Raw genomic sequence first — 23,975 nt, forward strand, 5'->3', positions numbered from 1 at the left:
AACAAAAGTGAAATCAAATTTCAGGAGTCGTATATGCATTTGGCCTAAAATGTTTGCTTAAAGGTGAAAAGCCATAACCAATAAGTTAGAATACCAACTTATGTTTTTGGCTTATAAACACTTTTAGCATTTATCAAATGCTAGATAAATCAAAATGCGCTTGTTAATTGTTTTGACCAACCCTCAAAGTTATTTCAATAAATTAAGGTCCAAATAAAATTATGAAAAAAATGCTTCAATTTTCAACATGACAAGTAATTGAAATCAAAATTTATTATTGCAGCTAGATGAAATTTTTTCACAATCCATGATAGGAAAAGAGTCAATCTTCAAATCTAGATTCTTTTTCCCTTTTTCGATGAAGTTTTATCTTAGAAAAATCGTATTCACACTCGATATTTGCACCAGCCCAATAAATATATAACAAATATTTTCATAAATATTGTCATCCCTAAATCTTAGTTAATTAATAGAAATTAACAACTTAATTTAGAATTTTACATGTTAAACTAATAAATTTGACGTAACACTAAGCGCACATAAATTGTTATTAATTTACAGCATCTTAAACTAATGAAGTTTAATCTTTTCTTTTTGACAGTAAACGATTTTACTGCATTAATGCATAAACGGTCTCAAAAAGTTAAAAAATACAGTAGCATCCGTTACAATTTTAGACTAATGAAGTTTAATCCCCGATGATCTCGTGTTGCTTTATCAAGTAAGTAATCATTTTTTTTCTTTTGTTGCTTTTACGATGTTCCTATTTTCTTTTTCAAATCCTAAATAGCAAGAAAATTAATGGGAAATGGAAAAGCAAAAAGTATTGTTCAATTGCAAGCTAATCTCCTCCTAGATCTCTTCTTTCTAGGAATGTAGAGCTGTTATTACATTTATATTAGATTACATAAATCTCAAAACTTTATTTAAATTTAGGGCCCTTAAATATATAACAGATTTGTCATCTCTTAGGTGTACTGCCATAAATGGATCTTCGTAATCAATGGTATGCGATTTCTTTTAGTATCTCATAATTAAGTTAGATTTTCCTCAAAAAAAAAAAAAATTACGTCTTGTTATCAGTATGCAATAAATGTTCCAACTTCAAACGCACATATAATAAATCCATTTTTCCGAAAGGATTATTTAGGAAAAAGCATTTACTCATTTTGTTCAATCACAAGAAATTAAAAAACAAAATTTCAATATAATAATTTTGATGCCCCTATCTAAAACAGTCATGATCATGCGTCGTGTCAAATAACAATAAAATTTGCTGTTTCTTTTTTCCAGAATCGTGTTGCAAAATTTAATGCTATTTCATATCAAACATATCTTTTTTCTCTTCAATAATATTCACCATCTGCTCATCAATAAGATCAATATAAATTGAACAAGACGATAAGTATTCTTAAATCATTGATTAAAGATTTCAGATTCAAGTCTTGAGAGGACGTCATTTTTAATAGGAAGCGCTTTACTTTCAAACGTAAAAACATTCCAACATGAATTCGGATTAGTCGAATATTGAAGCAGGAACTAAAATCCTGATGAATAATTAAAGAAAAAGAGAAGAAAAAAGAGAGACTCAGAAGTTTCAAATTCAAGTCTTAAGAATTAAATCTTTTTTAGTAGAGACGTCAAAAAGTGAACTTCCGAGGCTAATTATTCAGGCCATAAAGGGGTGGGGGGGTGGGGGGGGGGGGTTATCAAATGCCTAGTAATTAACGAGACTATATTTGGAAAAAGAGAAGCTAAAAGTATTTTGTATGACTAGATTTATCTTTTTTTGCAAAATAAGTTATTTCCTAGTCGGTTCCAAAGAAATTTTCTACCAAATAAAGAGAAAATGACGTTTCTCACATTTGGACGAAAAGTTATTATTCTTCTTTAAGGGTCATTTGGTAAGCGGACAAAGTTATGCTGGAATTATAGTCCTAGGATTTAATTCTGGGACTAAATAACCTCTGAATTATTTAGTACTTGTTCTTTGTTTGGTATATTGGACTAAAGGTGGGATATACCATGTATAATTCAAACCATGTGCTTGGTATTAGTTATACCACCTAAGAATTGGGATAATATTATCGAAGATTGTGGTATACTTTTATACCGGGACTAATTAATAACTTAAACCAAACATGGTACAAATTTAACCCAAAAATTTAATACCGGTACATCCTGCCTTATACCGTCTACCAAACGACCCTTAACTGTTTTAATTCTTATCGCCGTATCATTGCATATTATTCGATTAGCTTACATTATTATCGCTTTATACTAAATATTTTTTACAATACTACTCCGCCTAATTTAAGTAAAAGTGTTTGACTGAACACAAAATTTAAGAATGAAAGAAAGACTTAAAAGTTATGGTAAAAAATAAGCGAAAATACTCATGTGGCTATAAATTACCCTCCGTCCATTTTTACTTGTCCTGTATACTAAAAATAGTTGTCCAATTTTACCTGTCCAGAGATAATTTACCACTTCATACCTACTACTATTATTATTATTCAAGAAATTCTTAGTGGTTGCACTCTTAAAGTAGGCTTTAATTAGAAATAATATAGTAAAATTGTCATTCTATTTATGGTTTCTTAATACAAAAGAAAGTAACCTAACTATCAAAAAAACTTCATTGTTTTTGTACTGACTAAAAAGGAAACAATATTACATAAATTTGAGAAAAAATATAATTTTTCGATCAAACATCAAAATTATTTGGAAAGAAAAAAAAAATTAAAAAAATTTGGGCGTATTAGAAAAACGGTGCGAGTCCATTGAAAACTCACAATGAGGTCTTCAACACCGAATCATTCCCCTATCTCACATTTAGTAACTCCTCTTCGATATCCCCGCATTTATAAGACACGTATTAAACAAGTTTATAAGTCAACTCACTTATCCTTAAAAACCAATAAGTACTACTGCTTTCACTCATAAAAACTGATAAGTAAGTTCACTTATCACTTTATTTTCCAGAATTTAAGTTCACTTTTTCTCCTATTTATATGTCTCCTAGCCCTACTCCCACATGGTCTCTCTTTCTTTCTTTCTCTTTCATAACAAAAAAAAAAAACAAAAAGAGAAAAAAAAAAGTACTTTTGTTTCTCTCTCTTGTTTTTCTCTCTCTCTCTCTATATATAAACAAAAAACCCTTCGATCTGTTTTTTTTTAAAAAAAACTCTATCTCACTCATTCATTCAAGGTATGTTTATATGATTCTTTTTCTATATGTATGTGTATATAAATATATGTGTTGTATCTAGATGTGTGTATATATATGTGCATGTTAAGGATTTTGGTGAGTTTAATTTTGAAGAATTTTGGTGGTTGTTGTTGATCTGTGAAAGAAAAAATAGATTTTTTTTTTGGTTTTTTTTTTTTTTTTTTTTTTTTTGGGTTTTTTCTTATGGGGGTGAATTTGGAATTGGTTTAATTTTTGTGGGTTGAAGTGGAATTTGGTGGATTTTTGATTATTTTTTTTTAGGGGATTTTTGTAGGGGGGAATTTGGAATTGGGTTAATTTTTGTGGGTTGAAGTTGATTTTGGTGAAGTTTTGATTTTTTTTTTTTTTTGTTTTGGGGGATTTTTATGTGGGGTGAATTTGGAATTGGATTAATTTTGATGGGGGTGAAGTTGATTCTTGATTTATTTTTTTTGTGCAGGTGAGTGAGATGTCTTCTCTGAGTAGAGAGCTTGTGTTTTTGATACTTCAGTTTCTTGATGAGGAGAAATTCAAAGATGCTGTTCACAAGTAGGGTTTTGTTCTTTTTTTTTTTTTTTTGGATTTTTTTTAATTAATTGTGTCTATTTGTGTGTTATAAAATGTGCAAGATAGAAAAATTGTGTGGGATGTTTTATTTATTTGTTGGTTTGGGGATCAAAAGCTAGATATGTTGCTCGGACTCTCCAAAAAATGATGTCGCGCACCTGTTGGATTATTTAAGAATGCACTACTTTTGGAGAATCTGACGTGTACCTGTCGATATTTTCGAGGAGTTTGAGCAACATAGATCTGAAGTGTTGTGAAATTGTTGGTTGAGTGAGAAATTAGCTGGATTGATTGGTTTTTGTTATTAGTTATGTGAAGACAATTAATTTGGATTTTTTTTTTCAATTTTGTTTATTTGGTGGCTGATATAAAATGTGCAAGAAAAATTGTTTGAGATGTTTTATTTATTTGTTGGTTTGGTGATCAAAAGCTATGTTGCTTGGACTTTCCAAAAATGTTGCCGCACCCGTGTCGGATTCTACAAGAATGCACTACTTTAGAGAATCCAAGACGCGTACCTGTCGATATTCTCGAAGAGTCCGAGCAACATCAATCTAGAGTGTTGTGAAATTGTTGAGTGAGAAATTAGTTGAATTGATTGGTTTTGTTATTAATTATGTTTGTGAATTTGAAGTTTTCTTTTTTTGTCTTATATATATACCATTTTTGACCCAATTAAATAAAATGAACTTATGGTCTTCGTTACTGCTTTCATTTCTGGAGTACCTTTTTCAAAACTGATGTGAAATGCTTTACTTCAGCCGAGGGTCTATAGGAAACAACCTCTTTATCTCTATGAGGTAGGGGTAAGGTCTGCGCACATTTTACCTTTCCCAGACCTCACTTTGTGAGGTTATGCTGGGTATGTTGTTGTTGTTGTTGGGGCTAAAGTGTTGTGAAAATGTGTGTTGAGTGAGAAATTGGCTGAATTCATTAGTTTTGTTATTAATTATGTTTGTGAATTCGAGGTTTTCTTTTTGTCTTTATATGTACCATTTTTTACCTAATTATTAAAGGAGAAGAATTTATGGTTGTAATTATGGTGGTTGTTGTGGTTTTGTTTGGTGGTAAAGTGATCTTATTAATTTTTTCTGTTTTCTGTTGCTGAAGATTGGAGCAAGAATCCGGGTTTTACTTTAACATGAGGCATTTTGATGAAATGGTGGCCGCTGGGGAATGGGATGAAGTGGAGAAGTACTTATCTGGGTTCACCAAGGTTGATGATAATCGATACTCCATGAAAATTTTCTTCGAGATCCGAAAGCAAAAGTATCTAGAAGCCCTGGATAAGTGGGTCTTATTTTCTATTTCTTGATGTTTGTTATGTGTTCTACAATTTTGAAATGTCTGATAGTTTTATGTGATTTTTGTTTTTATTTTTCTTGTAGGAATGACCGTCCTAAAGCTGTTGATATCCTAGTTAAGGACTTGAAGGTGTTTTCGGCGTTTAATGAGGACCTTTTCAAAGAAATAACACAACTTTTGACTCTTGACAACTTTAGGTAATGGAGTTGCTATCCTAAATGCTTTCTTTATCATTTTTGAAATGGTTCTCAAGTTGTCTGCCATAACTTTCAGGGATAATGAGCAGTTATCTAAATATGGAGATACCAAGTCTGCTAGGAGTATAATGCTTCTGGAACTCAAAAAACTGATAGAAGCAAATCCCCTGTTTCGTGATAAGCTGACCTTTCCCAGCTTGAAGAACGCGAGACTGCGGACATTAATCAACCAGAGGTTTATTTCTAGAGAACATTAGACTTTTAAATACTAGTATTCAGTTTTGGTCAAAATTTTTGGAAAACATTTTATGTGTCTTCGGTATGGAGGAAAACATTTTTCCAATTTTCTCATGTTCGGTTGGTCAAAATTTTTAGAAAATATTTTTTCTAGGAAAACAAGTTCCTTAAAAATGAGGAAAATGACTTCCCTATTGGAAGTAGGGGAAGCAACTTCTACAAGTGACATTCCACATTGATTGTGTCCTCCCCACCTTATAATACACCTCATCTTCACCCAATCACCCCCACCCCCGTATCCCCCATCCCCATCCCCACCACCCTAAATCCCTACCCATCCCCACCTCCCATAGTATTTATCTAGATTATACACCAATGCTTTTCGGATAATACTTTTTTGCTTACATAGCAAACACAAGAAAATCAGTAAGAAACCAACTTATTTTCTTGGAAAACGTTTTCCTTCATACCGAACACACCCTTGGTTCTTGTTTTTCATCGTCTTTTATAGTGTAGTTGGCTTACACGTAGGTGCCCTGTATTCTTGTAGTTTGAACTGGCAGCATCAGCTTTGTAAGAGCCCGAAGCAAAATCCTGACATAAAGACCTTATTTGTGGACCATTCTTGCGGTCAGTCACAGCCAAATGGTGCACGGGCTCCATCCCCTGTAACTCATCCACTCATGGGAGCTGTTCCAAAGTCCGGGGTTTTTCAACCTCTGGGTCCTCATGGTGTAAATGTAAGTAGAAAAGCAAACTAGCTAAATTTCATTTGTAAATCATGACTGATTGGAGATTGAAGTTTTTTTTTTCCTTCAGCCTTTTCAGCCAGCACCTGCTCCTATGCCAAACGCTCTTGCTGGGTGGATGACTAATCCTTCCCAAGTCGCTCATCCTTCTGCTTCTGCTGGACCAATAGGTTTTACCGCTCCAAATAATGCAGCAGGTATTTTACGTATAGCACAGCTTTGAAATGATTCTAATGAGGTTCATCAATAGTAGAGCGACTACTGATTCATTGACAAATATAGTGGAGTGTATTTGCAAATCTGAGATACTGATTCTCTAATTATTTAACAGCAGCTATGCTAAAGCGTCCGAGGACTCCTACAAATAACCCAACAGTAGACTATCAAACAGCTGAGTCAGAGCACATGTTAAAGAGATCAAGACCTTTTGGTGTATCAGATGAAGTATGGCATCATTATCTTGAGCTGCTTACACATTAATATGTATTTAACCTAGCTGTGATGTTAGAAACTGCGGCTTGCAAATCTGCTCATATTTTAGGGATCTGTTTGTTGCTTTATGACGATGTTGCTTATTATACTACACATGGAGATTTGAGTTGGTAGTTCTTTGTGTGTTTGATGCTTTCGTTTTTTAAGAGAAACATTGATTATATTCAGTTTGATTACAGGTAAATAATATGCCTATCAATATTTTGCCTGGTGGATTCACCGGACAAAGCCATGCACAAAGTTCCTTCTCATCAGATGATTTGCCCAAGGCTTTTGTCATGACTCTAAGTCAGGGTTCAGCAGTCAAGAGTATGGATTTCCATCCGGTACAGCAGATTTTGCTTCTTGGTTAGTCTTCACACAGTGAAATCGATTTTCTTTAATTCATTTTATTTTTATGTTACACCAATTGTACATTTGATTTGGGTCGCTACTGATGGTTCTTCATTTTCAGTTGGTACTGCCACAGGAGAGATTATGATTTGGGAGTTGGGTGGTAGGGAGAGGGTTGCTCACAGAAGTTTCAAGGTTTGGGATCTTGGGCAATGTTCAGTGGCTTTACAGGTATGTGTGAAACTTTGTTGATTGTGTTCACATTTGTTTTTCAAGTATGGATGGTTTATAAGTCTGATTTACCAATTAATTATCTGAATAACAACCAGGCATCTATGGCAAGTGAGTACTCTGCATCAGTTAATCGTGTAATGTGGAGTCCTGATGGCACTTTTTTTGGTATGTCAGCCTACTTCAGAAAGCTAAAAAAAATTGACCAAATTGCAAGGATCAGCCTAAACTGTCTTTTTGCCTTCTGTTGATTCTTCTTTAGGTGTTGCATACTCAAAGCACATTGTGCACATCTACTCCTATCATGGTGGCGATGATCTTAGAAACCACCTTGAGGTATGTGCTTTTTGTAATCCTTTCGAATTTTAACCTTTTACTTTCTTCTTCTAAATGAATACGGACCTTGACTGGGCCTTATGTGCAGATTGAGGCTCATTCAGGAAGTGTCAACGATCTTGCCTTTTCCTTCCCTAACAAACAGATTTGTATTGTTACCTGTGGGGATGACAGGCTTATTAAGGTTTGATATGTTATGCGCTTTGACTCAACTTTTTCTGTTGACTGGTTATGAGCACTGTATTGATCAATGTATTTCTCGTTCACAGGTGTGGGATGCGGTGTCTGGGGCTAAGCAATATACTTTTGACGGCCATGAGGCACCAGTCTATTCAATATGTCCACATCACAAAGAAAATATTCAGGTTAACCATGCTTCTTTTGATTTATCAGAAAATTGATTATTAACTCTTGAGATGTTTTTTCTCACTATCTGGCACTAGTTCTTCCTTCGTATATGATATGAAGAAACGAATTTTCTGGTGTTGTGATATGCACAAGAGCATTAACAAGTAATAAAAAAATATGAGGCAGCTCAGCAAGCATGAATTCAAAACCGTTACTCTTTTGCTGTGAAGATCTAATTTACTTGGAAAATTCTACTACATATTAGATTTGGTTTCTACTCAATGGTAGGGCCTTATCCTGGTATTGATGTTTAACTTTTTTGGGTCTTCTGCTCCTTTTTTTTTTTCCAGTTTATCTTCTCAACTGCAATTGATGGGAAAATAAAGGCATGGTTATACGATAACGCGGGTTCAAGAGTTGACTATGATGCACCAGGTCATTCATCAACCACAATGGCTTATAGTGCTGATGGAACAAGGTTTGCAGATTAAAGTGACTTCCACAACTGTGCATGATGCGATTTTCTTACTTTCGCTTGGCTAAAGTTTTTGGGAATCATGAAATATTGGCTTTGCAGGTTATTCTCATGTGGGACTAACAAAGAAGGAGAGTCATATCTTGTTGAATGGAATGAAAGTGAAGGAGCTGTAAAGCGTACGTTTATTGGTCTGGGGAAGCGTGCAGGTGGCATAGTGCAATTTGACACTACTAAAAACAGATTTCTGGCTGCTGGTGATGAATTCACGATCAAATTTTGGGAAATGGACAATATCAACATGCTGACAACTACTGATGCTGACGGTGGCTTACCGGTAAATGCCAGTCGACCAATTCTTTGACAACCCAACCATGTCTTTTTACTTAGACAATTTTTTACCACATATTCAGGCTTCTCCTTGCCTCCGATTTAACAAGGAAGGAATGTTGTTGGCTGTTTCGACGAGTGACAATGGGATAAAAATCTTAGCAAATACAGACGGTGTTAGGCTTTTAAGATCCTTGGAAAATGCTTCTAGAGTAGCGTCTGCTTCTGTGGTGAAGGTAGATGGATTGATGCATTTCTTTTCCTTGTTTTTTAATGTTGAAAAATATTACTGTGAAGTATTAGGCTGTCAATAAAATCTTTACATGTATGCAGCCCCAGCCCCCGACATTGGGAAGTTTTGGGCCTCCTAGCACTTCTGTTGCCACAAGCTTTGTAGATCGAGTAGTGCCAATGGTATCCATGGTTGGTGACTCTTTAATTATTAAATGGAGTCTTTCTTGGTGCTGTTCATACTTTTATCTTTTGGGACTTGTGACCATTTATTGATCAGACCCTTTATTTTATCTTCTTGGTAGAATGGTGAAAATCGCAATTTAGTTGATGCAAGGCCAAGAGCTGCAGAAGAGCCTTTTGATAAATCAAGAATCTGGAAACCGACTGAAATTAATGAACCATCACAGTGCAGATCCTTGAAGCTTCCGGACAATTTAACAGCAGCGAGGGTATGTATTATTGCTTAAATAAAACCTTGCCCAAAGTTTTCGTCTCTTTAACAATTTCTTTATGATTTATGGAATTTATTAACCATCCATGCTTAACAATTTCTGGAAGCTTCGTACTACACCCAAATTTTGGCTATGAATGTCATTTACCATTTAAGCTGAAAAAGATTAGTGCTTTTTCTAAAAATTTCGAGCTTCCTTTTTTTGATATTTCAGGTTACAAGGTTGATATATACAAATTCTGGATTGGCTATATTGGCGTTAGCAGCCAATGCTGTGCACAAACTTTGGAAATGGCCCAGAAATGAGCGAAACTCAACAGGGAAGGTATTGTTTTGTTACAACTTTAACTCTCTTTTGCAAATATCTATCATTAGAGCTCATTGTGCAATTCTCTTGTAGGCGAATGCAACTGTTGTCCCACAACTATGGCAACCTTCAAACGGGACCCTGATGACAAATGATACTAATGACACAAATCCTGAAGATACTGTTCCGTGTTTTGCACTCTCAAAGAATGACTCCTACGTCATGTCAGCTTCTGGAGGGAAAATATCATTGTTTAATATGATGACTTTTAAGGTAAAATGCCACATCTTTCTTTTTCTCTTTTTTACTCGTTTTGGTTATAGGGGCAATTTGGTTGCATATGGGATAAGAAAAAGAAACTTTGAGCAACTTGCACTCTAGCTTTAGCCTAGCAGTCTAGCTAAGAAGCTATAAATCAGGAATTAGTTGCATGAAGTTATCTTAGTTCCATTCTAGGGATGAAATGAAGCTTCTTCAAGTATTTTCTTTTTCTGATTTAACCCTTCCTCTTATCTTTTTTTGTTTCATTATCTTACTTCATTTTGCTTTTCACTTAACCTCTATATTGTTTCTGTTGCAAATGCAGACTATGACAACATTTATGCCCCCTCCACCTGCAGCAACCTTTTTGGCATTTCATCCTCAAGATAATAATGTTATTGCCATAGGCATGGATGATTCCTCCATTCAGATATATAATGTCCGAGTTGACGAGGTTGGACATTTTCAGAGATTTGTTTCATTTTGTGATTTTCGGAATAGTACTAATTCGCTATTTAGTTGAAATCCGTTGACATTACGTATGATCCAATTGTGTAGGTAAAGACAAAGCTCAAAGGACATCAGAAAAGAATAACTGGGCTTGCTTTTTCGAATTCTCTGAACGTGCTTATATCTGCAGGAGCTGATTCTCAGGTAAATTATTTTGATACAGATGTACTTATAGTTGGAAAAAACCAATTTTATATATTCTGCGCTCATTCTGGGAAAATGAGTTAAGCATGGAACTTTTTTGGAGGTTAGTTGAGTTCTGATTGAGATAGGGAAGTGTTGAATAGTGTGACTACTGGGGAAGTGTTGGATAGTGTGACTACCTTGTCTAAAACTTAAGTTATTGAAGAGAACACCCAATTATATATTTATTTTATGTCTGCAACACACCTCATCACAGTTTGATCCTTTTTTCTGGACCAAGCACGTGGATGTATTTTTGTTGATGGGTGCCGGTGAGTTTTGAACCTAGGACCTCAGCATGCTCTTATACCATGCTGAATGACCCTATATGAAGTATAAACTGTTAGAGAGGCAATTTTATTTATCTCAATCTATGTCCTGCAACGAAGGAAGAGCTTGTTTTGGTAAACCGGACTACTTCACCACAATCACATTATGATCTTTTACAAATCTTTTCCTTATAAGAGCTTGTGTACCCCTGTTTGTACAGCTATGTGTTTGGACCAGTGATGGATGGGAGAAGCAAACAAACAAATACTTGCAGATTCCTGCTGGGCGTGCAGCTGCTCCTCAAGCAGATACTCGTGTACAATTTCACCAGGATCAGACACAGTTGTTGGTAGTCCATGAAACACAGATAGCCATATTTGAAGCTCCTAAACTCGAGTGCCTCAAGCAGGTGCGGTTTCCCTTATTACTTCAATTTTCTTTACTGTGGGTTTCCTTTTTGTTATTCTGCCCAGTTTCAGTCTTGACATTGGATTTTCCCCCTTGAACAGTGGGTCCCTAGAGAAGCAAGTGGGCCAATTACACATGCAACATACTCTTGTGATAGCCAGTCTATATTTGTTAGTTTTGAAGATGCAAGTGTAGGTGTTCTCAGTGCTTCTACACTGCGATGGAGATGTCGGATCAATCCTACTTCCTACCTTCCTGCCAATCCAAGGTGAGTGGACACTGCTGCAATTATTTACTCTTTTTCTTTGTTGTGTGTTTTTCTCATTTTCGTTTGGTTATTTTTGTTTTGGCAGTTCGAGGGTGCATCCACTTGTTATCGCCGCACATCCATCTGATCCGAATCAGTTCGCATTGGGACTAAATGATGGTGCTGTAGTTGTACTTGAGCCGCTTGAGGCTGAAGGCAAATGGGGAACGTTGCCTCCGGCTGAAAATGGTGCTGGACCAAGCACTTCAGGTGCTGCAAATTCAGATCAACACCAGAGGTAGTTACCTCGTCGGGCACATGCTGGCAGGAGAAGTTTCTAGATTAGCCAGTGTAGTTGTAGAAATCTGAATTTAGATTATGTAGAGTTTGTTTAGTAGGGGTTACATCAGTTCACCGATAATGTTAAATTTGTGGACGTGTAAATTTAGTAGAGGTTGTTTTTGCATCAGTAATCTGGAAATCATAGTGTTAGTTGGTGGTGAACAAATTGCCTTGGTCAATGGTTCTTTTTAGCTTTACTAAAGAACGACGATTTCCAAAATTGTTTCGTTCTTTTTGGCTGAATAACTCAAAGTTGGTTCTGAAGGTACGATGTTTAGGAACAGGATATCAGGTAGGGATCAACAAAGTGGAGAATGTGAAGTAAAAACTTGAATGGTATAAGGATGTGTTTTGAAACATGTATCTTTTTATATTACAGAAAGGAGAAGAAAAAAGATTTGAATCGTTTTAATGTATTTGTCTCCAATAGATGTTTAATTTACTGTTTCATTTTCTCCAAATGTTTTTGCAACTATTCTATTCTCTGTTATTGAGGGAACAACCCTCTCTAACAAGTGTGCAAAATAAGAACTAGCTAAAATAAGTGAACTATGATCATCACAGAGTTAAAAACTCTATGATGGTATCACAAATGATAATGCTCTAAAATAGTGAAATACTATTAAAGCCAAGAAGAAAGTTTCCTGTTACAAATATAAGAACAAAGTTTCCTGTTACAAATATAAGAACGAAAAAAAAAAGAGATGACTCTAGAGTAACTTGATGTTGTTGTGACTTGATCTAGTTGAAGTTGTTGAAACTCAAGTCACACCATAAGAGTCATTTATTATCTTTCTTTGATTCCAGATCAAAGATTAATTCCATCTATACTAATCAATAGCGTTGCATTCGGTATTTTTGTTTTGTTCCAACTGTGTGATGAAGAATAGATCCGATCGCTTTCTCTACTTTGCTAATCTCATTGGCAATGTCTTGCAAACTCTTTAGTCACGTTACCATCTCAACTCGTCTTTCTTTCATGAAATTTTAAATATTCATTTGCCTGGGGGAATTGTCAGCCTCACGTTTTGATCTCCTATCTATCCAGTTCATTACGCAATTTTTTTTTTTTTGCATAGTAGAACTATTAGGAAGAGTTTATATTCTCCATAATACTAGTTCTATATGTTCATCCCACATCTTTAAATAGAAATAACCCCAGCAAGCCACTTTTAATGGCGCTATCAACAGTTTATAATGTATTCAAATTGTAGCAGTTACGCTGTTATTTCTTTTCATGGTTATCACAAATTTGCAGTTCGAACTTCAGTACAATGGCTTTTTCTAACTTGTGGTTGCATTTTAAATTTATTGCAAATGTCAGTTATGTTAAACGGCATCCTTAAAAGTATCTACTGGTGCACTTAACCCCATCTTTGAAGAACCAACCTCTATGGTCATGTCATATGTAACAGTTCCTACCTTCATCCACAATATGCCAATCTTCTTAAATCTTAATTATTATGAATATTTCGCATAAATATACTTGAGTGATTCTACAAAGCTTTGCTTTTCTGGTTGAAATGACAAGAAACTGTTAGATAGTATAAAACCTGTCTCGAAGAAGAATTCATTAGACCAACTTCATGAATTTACAAACTGTCAACGCTTTTTGCTCAAAACTGATATAATACAGGAGCAGAGAATAAACCATTGCTACTAGTTCCATTTTCGACCTTGCTTTTTTCGTCTTTGAGAATTGCTGGAAGATTGCTTGTTGGGTTCAACAGCTAGAACTGTCCCTCCTTTCCCATCTGAAATTCCCATGTTTGAAAGTTTTCTCTGGGCTTCCACATAAACTTTTAAGTCCCGTATCTACGAAGGTCAAGAAGAAAACTCAGCTATATTAAATGGGAAGGAGAGAAAACAAATAAAGGAAGAACAAGAAGATGATACCAATGGAGTACCTGTTCCTCAAGGTCCAGTATTTTCTCGTCCCTCGACTTGAGTAATAACCTTTCCCTAAGCATGGTAATTGTTTAAAACTTTAGTCACATTGATTAGATTAAAGCTTCCAAAGAGAAAACTAAGCCTTTTCAACAATAGCATTAAGAGTTTAAGACTATGCATAACTCTCTAGGCATGGAAGTGAAGCACAAGACGGGTACAAATCAATTGGGCAGACCTATGGGAATCACCAAATTGACTAGTATCAAACGAAATTAGCGGTAAATGTCGAAAAAATGCAGATATTTCCGAGCTCTAACAAGTGTTAATGACTGTGAAGCTTAACTAAGCCAGACAAAATAAATGTACCTTTCTTCTGTTTCTCTATACTTTGTCTGCAAAAGCTCTTGTTTTTTCAGAAGCATTTGATTCCTCTAACAACAAAAAGTAATCATTCAAACAGTCATTTAGCTATCTAAAAGTGAAATAAGGTGCAGTAAAGATCATAAATTTTGTGCACTGGAACTTTTTTCTTGATCGGGCCTACCTCGGCAACAGACTTCGACTCCTCTGTATACATATCTATCTTAGCCTGCAAGTCATTCATATTTGAGAAAACTGCCTTCTCCACCGCTCTGGATATTGAACTCTCCTTTCCGCTTTTTGCCTCAGCTAGTAGAGATTCATAATGCTGAGGAACATAAGTCAAAACTGTTATTTAACAGAAAGGACCTTTTCACTCCCCTAACACTTCTTCGGAGATGAAAATATGGAAACACTCAATAGAATGAAAGTAGGTTTATGTTTTGCTTACTTGTCTTTGAGTCTCCAGCTGACTAGCAAGAAGATTGTTGTACTCATCTACAATCTACATTTAGGTAAAACAATAATTTAATTGGCTTCAAGATATGACAGATGTTAATAAAGGTTTTAAAAACCTATAGAGAAGACGACTGGAAAAGGAGGAACTTTCAATTAAGACTGATCCTCAAGAATATCACAAAAATTATTGCTAAACAAGAAAAGAAAAAAAATACCGAATCAACTTTGCTGCTGAAAAGGGCACCACTAAGACTTGAATCCTCATCATGGCCGCAAGTAGTACATTCTCCATCAGGTGCGGTACAACGAGAATTAACACTAACCAACTTACTATCACCTTTCGATTGATTCAACCGATGGACATACTTGTCCCCTACATAGTCCCAGATTTGTTGGGTTTCTAATTCAAGTGAATAATGATGTTTTGCATCACTCCAATGTTTTATTGCATGCCTTTTCTCATATCTAGGATCAAAAAGGTCATAAAAGGGCAGGTCAGAGATATTTTAACACCATTAAGTCACAATAGCAACTTACGAAGTTCACTAATAGGACAGATAAAAGGAAAAAAATATGTATTCCGTACCTTCCACAACCTACGAAACCACAAATCAGACAAACATAAATATTCTTCACTGTTCCACACTCTGAACAGGTAGGCCTCTCATCTTGCTGCTGACAAAGTCGACACACCTACAATTTGGCAAACAAAAATGGGAAAAAAAATGATTAAAAGTATAATTGTAACAATATAACTGAAGGTGCGCATATGACAGTTTTACGATCGAAAACACTCCAATTCACCTATAAGCACTCACTCATCATCTGAAGTGCATGCATGAAACTAAGAAGTAGAAAATCTAATCTGGTAAACGCCACACATATATAGTTCTTTTTTCTTAATATTGATCAGAGTACTTAATTTCATCAGTGTAAATGAGAGTAATGGGGAGAAATTAGATAAGCATACTAACTTGGCATGCCAAATAGGTCCACTTTGAGACACAGGAGCATTGAAATGAATGGTCACAAAGTGTACTTTGTATTCCGCTTGTATCTTGGTCCAGTCTTTCTGAAATTCCCAACATGAATTGTGTAAGTTTTCAATGTCAAAATGTAGAAAAAACAGACGGTAAACATGTAGAAAAAATTATGTGGAAAGTTTTTCCAACTTATAATTAGAGAAACCATGAGTATGAATGCGGATGTTAAAGTAGATGTATGGTCATACAAGATTCGATAAATTAGAAACAATCATATTAATAGGTCAATTAGCGCATATAGAAGAAAAAAGTAAGAGAAAGTCATTTGCGGTAGTTTAATTACGTCCTAGATAGACCTCCAAATGCACTAGTCTACAAGTGCGACATTGTGATGATTGAAGGTGTTAAAAAGGGAGGAGATAGATCTAAAATCGCAGGAAGGGAAGTTATTACAAAAGGCCTACAATTTATTGTAATCTATGAGGACTTAGCGATAAATATAACAAACAGAAGCAAAGTATCAGTTGTACCCATAATAGTACCAACTAGCTAGAGCTAAAGTTAGTTGTTATTGGGACACTTACATTAGGTTTGGTGTTCGACAAAAGTCTCTAAAATTTGCTTAGACGTATGAAATGATAGGATATGTGTGACATGAGAATGATGAGGTCACAGGTTCAAATTCAAGCTGGGACCAACAACACTAGATCTTCTCTTCCCATATTCCAAGCTTTGGTGGATAGAGTTACCCGTGGTTGTGGAATTAGTCGAGGTGTCCGACACTGACATTTACTCTCTAATTCTAGAGAATCCTTAATTGTCCCAAAAGACAAAGTATTAGGTAGTTGAATGAATCACGCCCAAACAGAGTAGAACGGATACTGAGGATTCATAAACCTGACCTCAACCTACTTTGGTATTGAGAAGCAGTTGTTGTTCTAAATCTTATCAATTTATACAGAAATTTAGGAAAGCCAAGTTACTCACCAAGACACACGGGACATGTTGGCAATTCAGTATAACCAACAGGAGGTGTGCTTGCAATATATGACGACTCTGCGTATTCCACTGATTGAATAAAGTAAATATGACAAACCTCAGCCTGAAAAATTACACATCCAATTCACCAAAAAACGTAATCATAATCAAATAGTAATCGTAAACTCTAATACTAATGCTAGAATCTAATACTTGTAATGATCATAATAATAATAATAATAAAAAATGGCTTAGATACCTCAGTAGGCTTAAACCTTTTGCCATTGAAGCTACAGTAAAACCCGTCAGCAGCCAATTGATCAACAAGATTGATCAACACACTGTAACTATGTTCTACTCCATCATTCCTGGAACATTCAATTAAAAAAATTCAACACAGACAACCTTACAAAGGATTTTAAGCTAGTGAAGTGCATAGTCTCGCTGATCCACTACTTCACTGCAAATGTACGAGACTTAACTATATATACAACCTTATAAAACTGCATATATGGAATCAAACACCAGGGCGGATCCACCATTACAGTACCGGGTTCATCTGAACCCAATATTTTCAACGCAGAGTACAAATTTATGTGTAAAAAATTACTAAAATGACAACAAAGACAACCGATTTTAAGCTAGTCCTGTTGACCCCACTACTTTTCGTGAAAATGCGCAGACTTAACTATATATACAACCGTATCAAACTGCATATATGGACTCAAACTCCAGGCGGATCCACCACTACAATACCCGTGTGTCTACCACTACAATACCCGTGTGTCTGAACCAAATACTTTGACACGTAGTACAAATTTATATGTAAGAAATTACAACAAATACTCCCTTCGTTTTTTTGGCTTGATTCGGAGTATTAGGGTCAAACTAGCTAATGTTGGTGTGAATTCGGACATAAAATCTTCAATTTAAAAATTTAAATTTACACATTTAAAAACTACATAAAAAGTATGATAAGTCACAATAGTAACAACTCAAAATATTTAGAAGGTATTATAACTATATATAATAGGGAATAATGAAGTTTTATAGTCCTCACATATTCTTTGATCCTATGAGGCTGCGACATGTGGCTTTTGTTTTTTCACCACATTTTTGACCTCATTCATTTTCTTATGACGATTCCCACTTGGGCCTTTGTTATTTGACTATATTGTATAAGAGGGAATAATGAAGTTTTGTAGTCCTCACATATTCTTATTATCCTTATCATGACATGTGGATTTATGACATGTGGATTTATTATTTTCTCTCAATATTATCCTTATCATTAAGTAACTATATAAAATAATAGTAATCGAACTTCTATTTTCAAAGCATAATTAATAAGGATAATTAAATAAAATAAACCCCTAATAAATAGCTTCTTAAGGAAAGTGTCAATATGTCAACAAAGGCGAAGTAAAATGAAACTAAGGGAGTACATTATTTGTTATTATACGTTTTGGGAAATTATGCAACTTTGGAGTCGCATTTTCATTCACAATCATAACATTTATTAGGTCTTACCAATTAGTATGCCATATTCTTCTCTTTGGTCGTGTTTGGTATGAAGAAAAAAAAATTCAAGAAAAAAATTATTTTAAAAATCTTGTGTTTGGTACGTAAGCAACAAATATTATTCTTAAATCATTTGTATACATAACTAGACAAGTACTATGGAAGGTAGGTGTGGGGTGATGGGGATCGGGATACAGGGGTGGGATGAAGATGAGGTGTATTGGAGGGCCGGAAGGATACAAGGAATGTGGAATACCACTTGTGGAACTTGATTGGGGAGGTGTGAGAGGTTGGCTATAGCAGGAGTTGGGAGAAGTAGAGGTATACCCCACCTGTGGGATTATACTGGGTATGTTGTTGTTGTTTTGCTGAACTTGATTTTCCTACTTCCACTAGGGAAGTAATTGTACTAATTTTAAGAAATTTATTTTTATAGAGAAAACGTTTATCAAAAACTTTGGCAAACCAAACATAAGAAAATTGAAAAATATTTTTCAAAAGATGTTTTCCTCCATATCGAACACACACTTTATTTGTTTTAAACCTCTAAAGTTTTGCTTCTTATGAATATCAAATATTGTGTTTCTTTGTATTTTCTAATTCTCCTTCCAAACTTCCTTCCTCATTTAATGTTCTTTAAAATTTATTCAATTATATGACTAAGAAACTCTAATAGTTATAAGACCTACCAACAAGACATGATTAATGCTTCACTAGATTGACTTAATTATGCAATAGATAATGTGACATAGGTTATATTTTCCAAATTAATTTTGCTACTTTTGTATCATGAGTTTGGGCCTCATGCAACTAGTTTTAAAATAATTATGACCAAAGAAAATATTCTTTGACTCAAATAGTAATTAAGACAAACAAATTGAAACATAGGAAGTAGTAAATATGAACTCATAACTTTAAAACTATACTGAGTTAATTCTAAAAATACTAAAGGTTGAACCCATAGAATATAAATCATGGATCACAAATATACTTGAGGAACATAATATCGGGATGGATCCACCATTACAGTACCGCGTCCATCTGAACCCAATACTTTCGACGCGGAAACGGAGTACAAATTTATATGTAAAACAGTAAAAGTTCACTAAAAATATAACAAATAGTATATATGAACTCGTAACTTTAAAAATATAATGAGTTAATTCTAACAATTGCTCCCTCTGTCCCAACTTATGTGATACAATTTCCTTTTTAGTCTATCAAATAAAGAATGATACATTTTTATATTTAGAAATAATTTAGCTCAAAACTTTCCCTTTTACCCTTAGGGCTCGTTTGGTACAAGAGATAAGGGTAAATAATCCCGGGATTATATTTAAGATGAGTTTATTCCACGTTTAGTTGGGATAAAATCATGGTATAACTAATCCCCAGATTAGTTATCCCGAAATTGTAGTGTATTGCTTCCAACCAAACGACCCTTTTAATGAAATGAATTAAGCTTACACAAATGTCTATGACTTGTTTTAGACCACAAGTTTCGAAAGTGTTCACTTCATTCTTAAACTGAGTGTCTAGTCAAACTATATCAGATAAATTAAAACGGAGGAAGTAACTAACTTGAGGAACATGACATGTGAGAAATCGGCAAGATGGGTCCCACAAAAGAGAAGGAAATCATCAGTGGATAGGTAATTAGGGACAGCAACAATGAAGACGGTGGTGGTTCGGGAAATAGGGTTGGAAATAGGGTTGGAAGAGGGAAGCTGGCGGAATAGATGTACAATCCCTCTAAGTTCCGATAGGTTTAGAGTGCTAAGATTACTGCTGCTGGTGTTAGGGTTTGGGCCGTGTGCGGCGGAGGAAGAGGCGGCGATGGTGATCGGAAGAGGTTGTGGAGAGTCGACCGTGTGGATTTGGAGGGTGAACATGGTGTTTTTTTTTTTTTTTGTTTGGTAGTAGGTGTTTGAATTTGGGTATTTATGGTGTTTAAATACTCTTCCATTCTCATTTGACTTGACGCTACCGACTTTGGCCATAAGAATGGAGTATTTTTTTATTTTATTTTTCCGGAATTTTTTTTCACTTTTTAAAAAAATTAATCTTTAGCTATGAAAATTTCAAATACAACTTTGAAGTTGTATTTGAAATTTAAAAAACAAGAAAAATATATTTTTCACTTTTTTCGCAACCAAAACCTTATTGAAAAGTATATTTATAAAAAAAAATACTATTTATAAAAACTATGGACAAACACAACTCCAACTCCAAAATTTCAAAAAAAAATGATTTTTTTTTATTTCTTTGGTCAAACGCCTACTAAATTACTTTACTTAGGGCTGTTCACGGTTTTGGTTAAAACCAAAACCAAACCGAAAATTTAACCAAACCGAATAAAAAACCGACATTTGGTTTGGTTTGGTTTGATTTGGTTTTAAATTTTAAAAACCGATAATATTTGGTTTGGTTATGATTCTATTAAAAAATAACCGAACCAAACCGATAAATTATATATATAAATTTTATAATTATTTATATGTATAATATTAGTTTTTTATAAATAATTATAAATATTTTATACCTTTTAATCATTAATTTGAATTTTGGTATACTTATTTCACATGATTGTTTAAGGAGAAAAGAACAACTCCTTGTAGTCGAGACCCTAGCCTCGGGGATAATGATAGAAAAACATATGAAGTTTGGGATCGTTACGCAAAGTTTTTTTTAATAAACTGGGAGAATTGAGGGCAAAATGAAAGTACTGCCCCAAAGTTTGGGATCATTATACAAAGTTTTTTTATTTCATATATTTTCATTTAATTTTAGGTAGTCTTTATATTTAATTAATATGTATGTTTGTAACAACAACTAAAAGCTCCTATGCTCTACTTTATTTCTAGGTATGCGTATTAAGATGACAAAAATGGTGCAACCACTACTAAGTTAGTTTTTAGCTCTATATGTAATAGTTTAGCAACTTTGAGTAACTTGAGTATTACACTATCACTAATAGTGAAAATATTTTTATGATGTATGTTCCACCTTAAACTATAAATAAAAGTTATCGTTTGAACAAAAAAAAAGATATGTCTTTTTCAACTTTTGAATGTTTTACTGATAAGTCTCATGGCTGCTAGTCATAAATCGAAAAATTCAACCAAACCGACAATAACCAAACCGGTGGTTATTATTTTATTTGGTTTGGTTATGGTTTTAGACATTTAAAAACTGACTGAATTGGTTTGGTTATGATTTTAATCAATTACCGACCCAAACCGAACTATGAACACCCCTAACTTTACTCCCTAATATGAAGTGTGCATTTAGTTTTTTGGTTCAAAATAAAAGTTTGCAGTGTCCATTTAGTTTTTTCTTTTTGGGTTCAAAGTAAGTGGTCGCTTACATAATTAAGAAGGAATCAATTATTATTTTTTCAAATTTATTCCTATTTAGATAAGTGAGTTTTTATGTAATCAAGAATCTATATTAATTAAGTAGTATTTAATTAAGAGTAGTTAGTCAAAGTACTTTTTTGTTAGAAGTTACTTCTTCCGTCCCAAAATAAGTGTCACCTTAACAAAATCACGTCCATTAAGAAATTCATAAATATAATATGGAGTTTACTAAACTACTCCTGTTGAGAAATATTAAAGAGGACTATTTCTTCAATACTAAGGGTATATGATTGGAAACACTTGTCAATTTTTGTCTTGAATTCCTAAGGTGACTTTTTCGCTAAGGTGACATTTATTTGAAACGGTGGGAATAGTATTTTCATAAAGGGTATGTTAAATTTTAAGTGGACACTTATTTGAATCGAAAAGAGTTTTTTTCTTTTTCCACAAACATATGCATTGTATTACTTCAAAATATGACTTACATGTGTGTGAGAAGTCAGTGCATCATTTACAACCCAACTTGGGAAATTAGAATCCCAAAATTTTTCATGTAAAAGCATAAGAGAAAATTTAGCTAGATTATGAGCTAGCACATTCCATGCTCGGGTTATATATACAAAGTATATAACTTCAAAATAATTCATCAAACTCCATACCTTCTCGCAGGAGGTGTCTATTTCCCAAGATAGTGTCATCTTCTTTTGTAACATTTGTATCACATTCTTTGCATCTGATAATAAATGAATCTTTGACCAGTCATTCTGTAATGCTCTTTCTAATGCCTATCGAATTGCTGGTGCTTCAGCGGTTATGACATCCCTACAAACCCTAAGGGGTCGTTTGGTTTGAACACAAGTTATGATGGGATTAATTATGTTGGAATAAGTTATATTGGGATTATTTATGTTGGATTAGTTATCCTGATATTATTTCTTATTGATTGTTTGGTTTGTTGTATTAAAAGTAACATGCATTGCATAACTTTTAAGAAAAAGTTATTTGTTTACAAAAATAGCCTCCACCTTATGTAGTAGAAAAAGGGTTCTGAGAACCTCAGGGTTATTTTAGTCAATTTCATTGTTTTATCCTGGGTAAGTTATCCCAGGATTACTATTCCACCCTCTGATGGGTATAAGTTATCCCAGCACTATTTTTAATCCTGGGATAACTTATCGATTAGTAACCAAACAAATGATAAAGTGGTACTAAATTTTTATCCCATCACTATTTTTGCTTATTCGTCATACCAAACCATCCCTAATAGTTTAGTTAAAGGAAAAAAAAATTGTGTAATTCTTTCAAGTGTTCCGTACATCACATCTCATGCCTGTTCCATATATTAGATCTCATGCCTCTAGTTATACCATTCTATAGAGGGCAGTTACAAGAGGTTGCTTTAAACATAACATTAATCATTAGGATCATGGAGAAGATTATGGAGATGTGAGAGATCATGGAGAAAGTTATGAAGGTGTGAAAGTTACCAATATAATAATAGAATTGCTCTATTAGGAGTTATTGATAGATTATGTAAATATTAGTTAGAATATTTTGTAGTCTACTATTTTAGGTTAGAATATTTTGTATATTTTGTAGTATACTATTTTAGGTTAGAATATTTTGTATATAAACCAATTCAAGGAATGAAAGGAAACACGGGAAAATATTTCCTACATGGTATTAGAGCAGGACACATCTCACCCGATGTGAGCCCCCAAATTAAATTGTCCACGCACCAGATGTCCAATCCTGGGCGTGAGGTGGGGTATTGGAGAATGAAAAAAGTCCTTCATCGGTGGTTAATGAGATGGATGATCTCCTTATATGGACTTGGGCAATCCTCCCCTTATAAGCTAGCTTTTGGGGTTAAGTTAGGCCCATGATTCATTTCTTTACATGGTATCAGATTAGGGTTTCTTTCTTCTTCCTCCTTCCGCTACGCGCCTACACCCTAGTCCCCCTTTCTTCTTCCTCTTTCCGTCGCCCCCCCCCCCCCCCCCCTTTTTTTTTTTTCGCCATGGCCGACGCACCTGCCACTCCGGCTAAGACCTCGTTCCACTCGGCCCTCGCGGACTCCAATATCAAGAACCACATCTCTGTTACTCTTGAGATGGAGAACTCACAATACGGAACATGGGCCGAGCTTTTCAAAATTCATGCTCGTTCTCACAAGGTCCTTCATCACATCATTCCTCCACCCAAGGGTAAGGAGAAGCCGGCTCCCAAAACTGATGAGGAAGTCGAATTATGGACGACCATTGACGCCACCGTGCTTCAATGGATATATTCGACAATTTCGAATGATCTGTTAAACACCATCATCGGACCAGACGCTACTGCCATGGACGCTTGGGTTCGCTTGCGTGATATATTCCAAGATCATCAAACCTCTCGTGCG

General features: G+C 34.6%; 2 protein-coding genes across 3 annotated transcripts; one reads left to right on the top strand and one right to left on the bottom strand.

Annotated features, from left to right (window-relative positions):
• Positions 1-3,053: 3,053 nt before the first annotated feature.
• On the top strand, positions 3,054-12,440 carry LOC132603150 (topless-related protein 4-like). 2 transcript variants are annotated; one of them, XM_060316073.1, is made up of 26 exons: positions 3,054-3,211; positions 3,672-3,760; positions 4,889-5,068; positions 5,167-5,280; positions 5,357-5,515; positions 6,068-6,257; positions 6,337-6,463; positions 6,598-6,710; positions 6,938-7,106; positions 7,213-7,322; positions 7,421-7,490; positions 7,585-7,658; positions 7,747-7,842; positions 7,928-8,023; positions 8,357-8,484; positions 8,584-8,818; positions 8,895-9,047; positions 9,145-9,234; positions 9,348-9,494; positions 9,711-9,821; positions 9,897-10,076; positions 10,390-10,518; positions 10,623-10,718; positions 11,248-11,436; positions 11,537-11,703; positions 11,789-12,440. In XM_060316073.1, the coding sequence occupies exons 2-26, from the start codon at positions 3,681-3,683 to the stop codon at positions 11,982-11,984; spliced, it is 3,399 nt and encodes a 1,132-aa protein (XP_060172056.1). In that variant the 5' UTR covers positions 3,054-3,211; positions 3,672-3,680; the 3' UTR covers positions 11,985-12,440. The 2 variants fall into 2 exon arrangements, with proteins under 2 accessions (XP_060172056.1, XP_060172057.1); XM_060316074.1 differs by having other exon boundaries at positions 6,601-6,710.
• Positions 12,441-13,578: 1,138 nt separating this feature from the next.
• Positions 13,579-20,187, bottom strand: LOC132603151 (BRAP2 RING ZnF UBP domain-containing protein 1-like). The gene is given in 12 exon segments (XM_060316075.1): positions 13,579-13,839; positions 13,932-13,986; positions 14,281-14,345; positions 14,459-14,602; positions 14,726-14,779; positions 14,949-15,198; positions 15,320-15,426; positions 15,708-15,805; positions 16,704-16,818; positions 16,954-17,062; positions 19,797-20,155; positions 20,158-20,187. Coding segments are annotated over 12 exon segments (1,542 nt in total). The 3' UTR covers positions 13,579-13,683.
• Between the last annotated feature and the right edge of the window lie 3,788 nt (positions 20,188-23,975).

Source organism: Lycium barbarum, chromosome 7 (assembly GCF_019175385.1).
Source record: "Lycium barbarum isolate Lr01 chromosome 7, ASM1917538v2, whole genome shotgun sequence".
Classification (NCBI taxonomy): Eukaryota; Viridiplantae; Streptophyta; class Magnoliopsida; order Solanales; family Solanaceae; genus Lycium; species Lycium barbarum.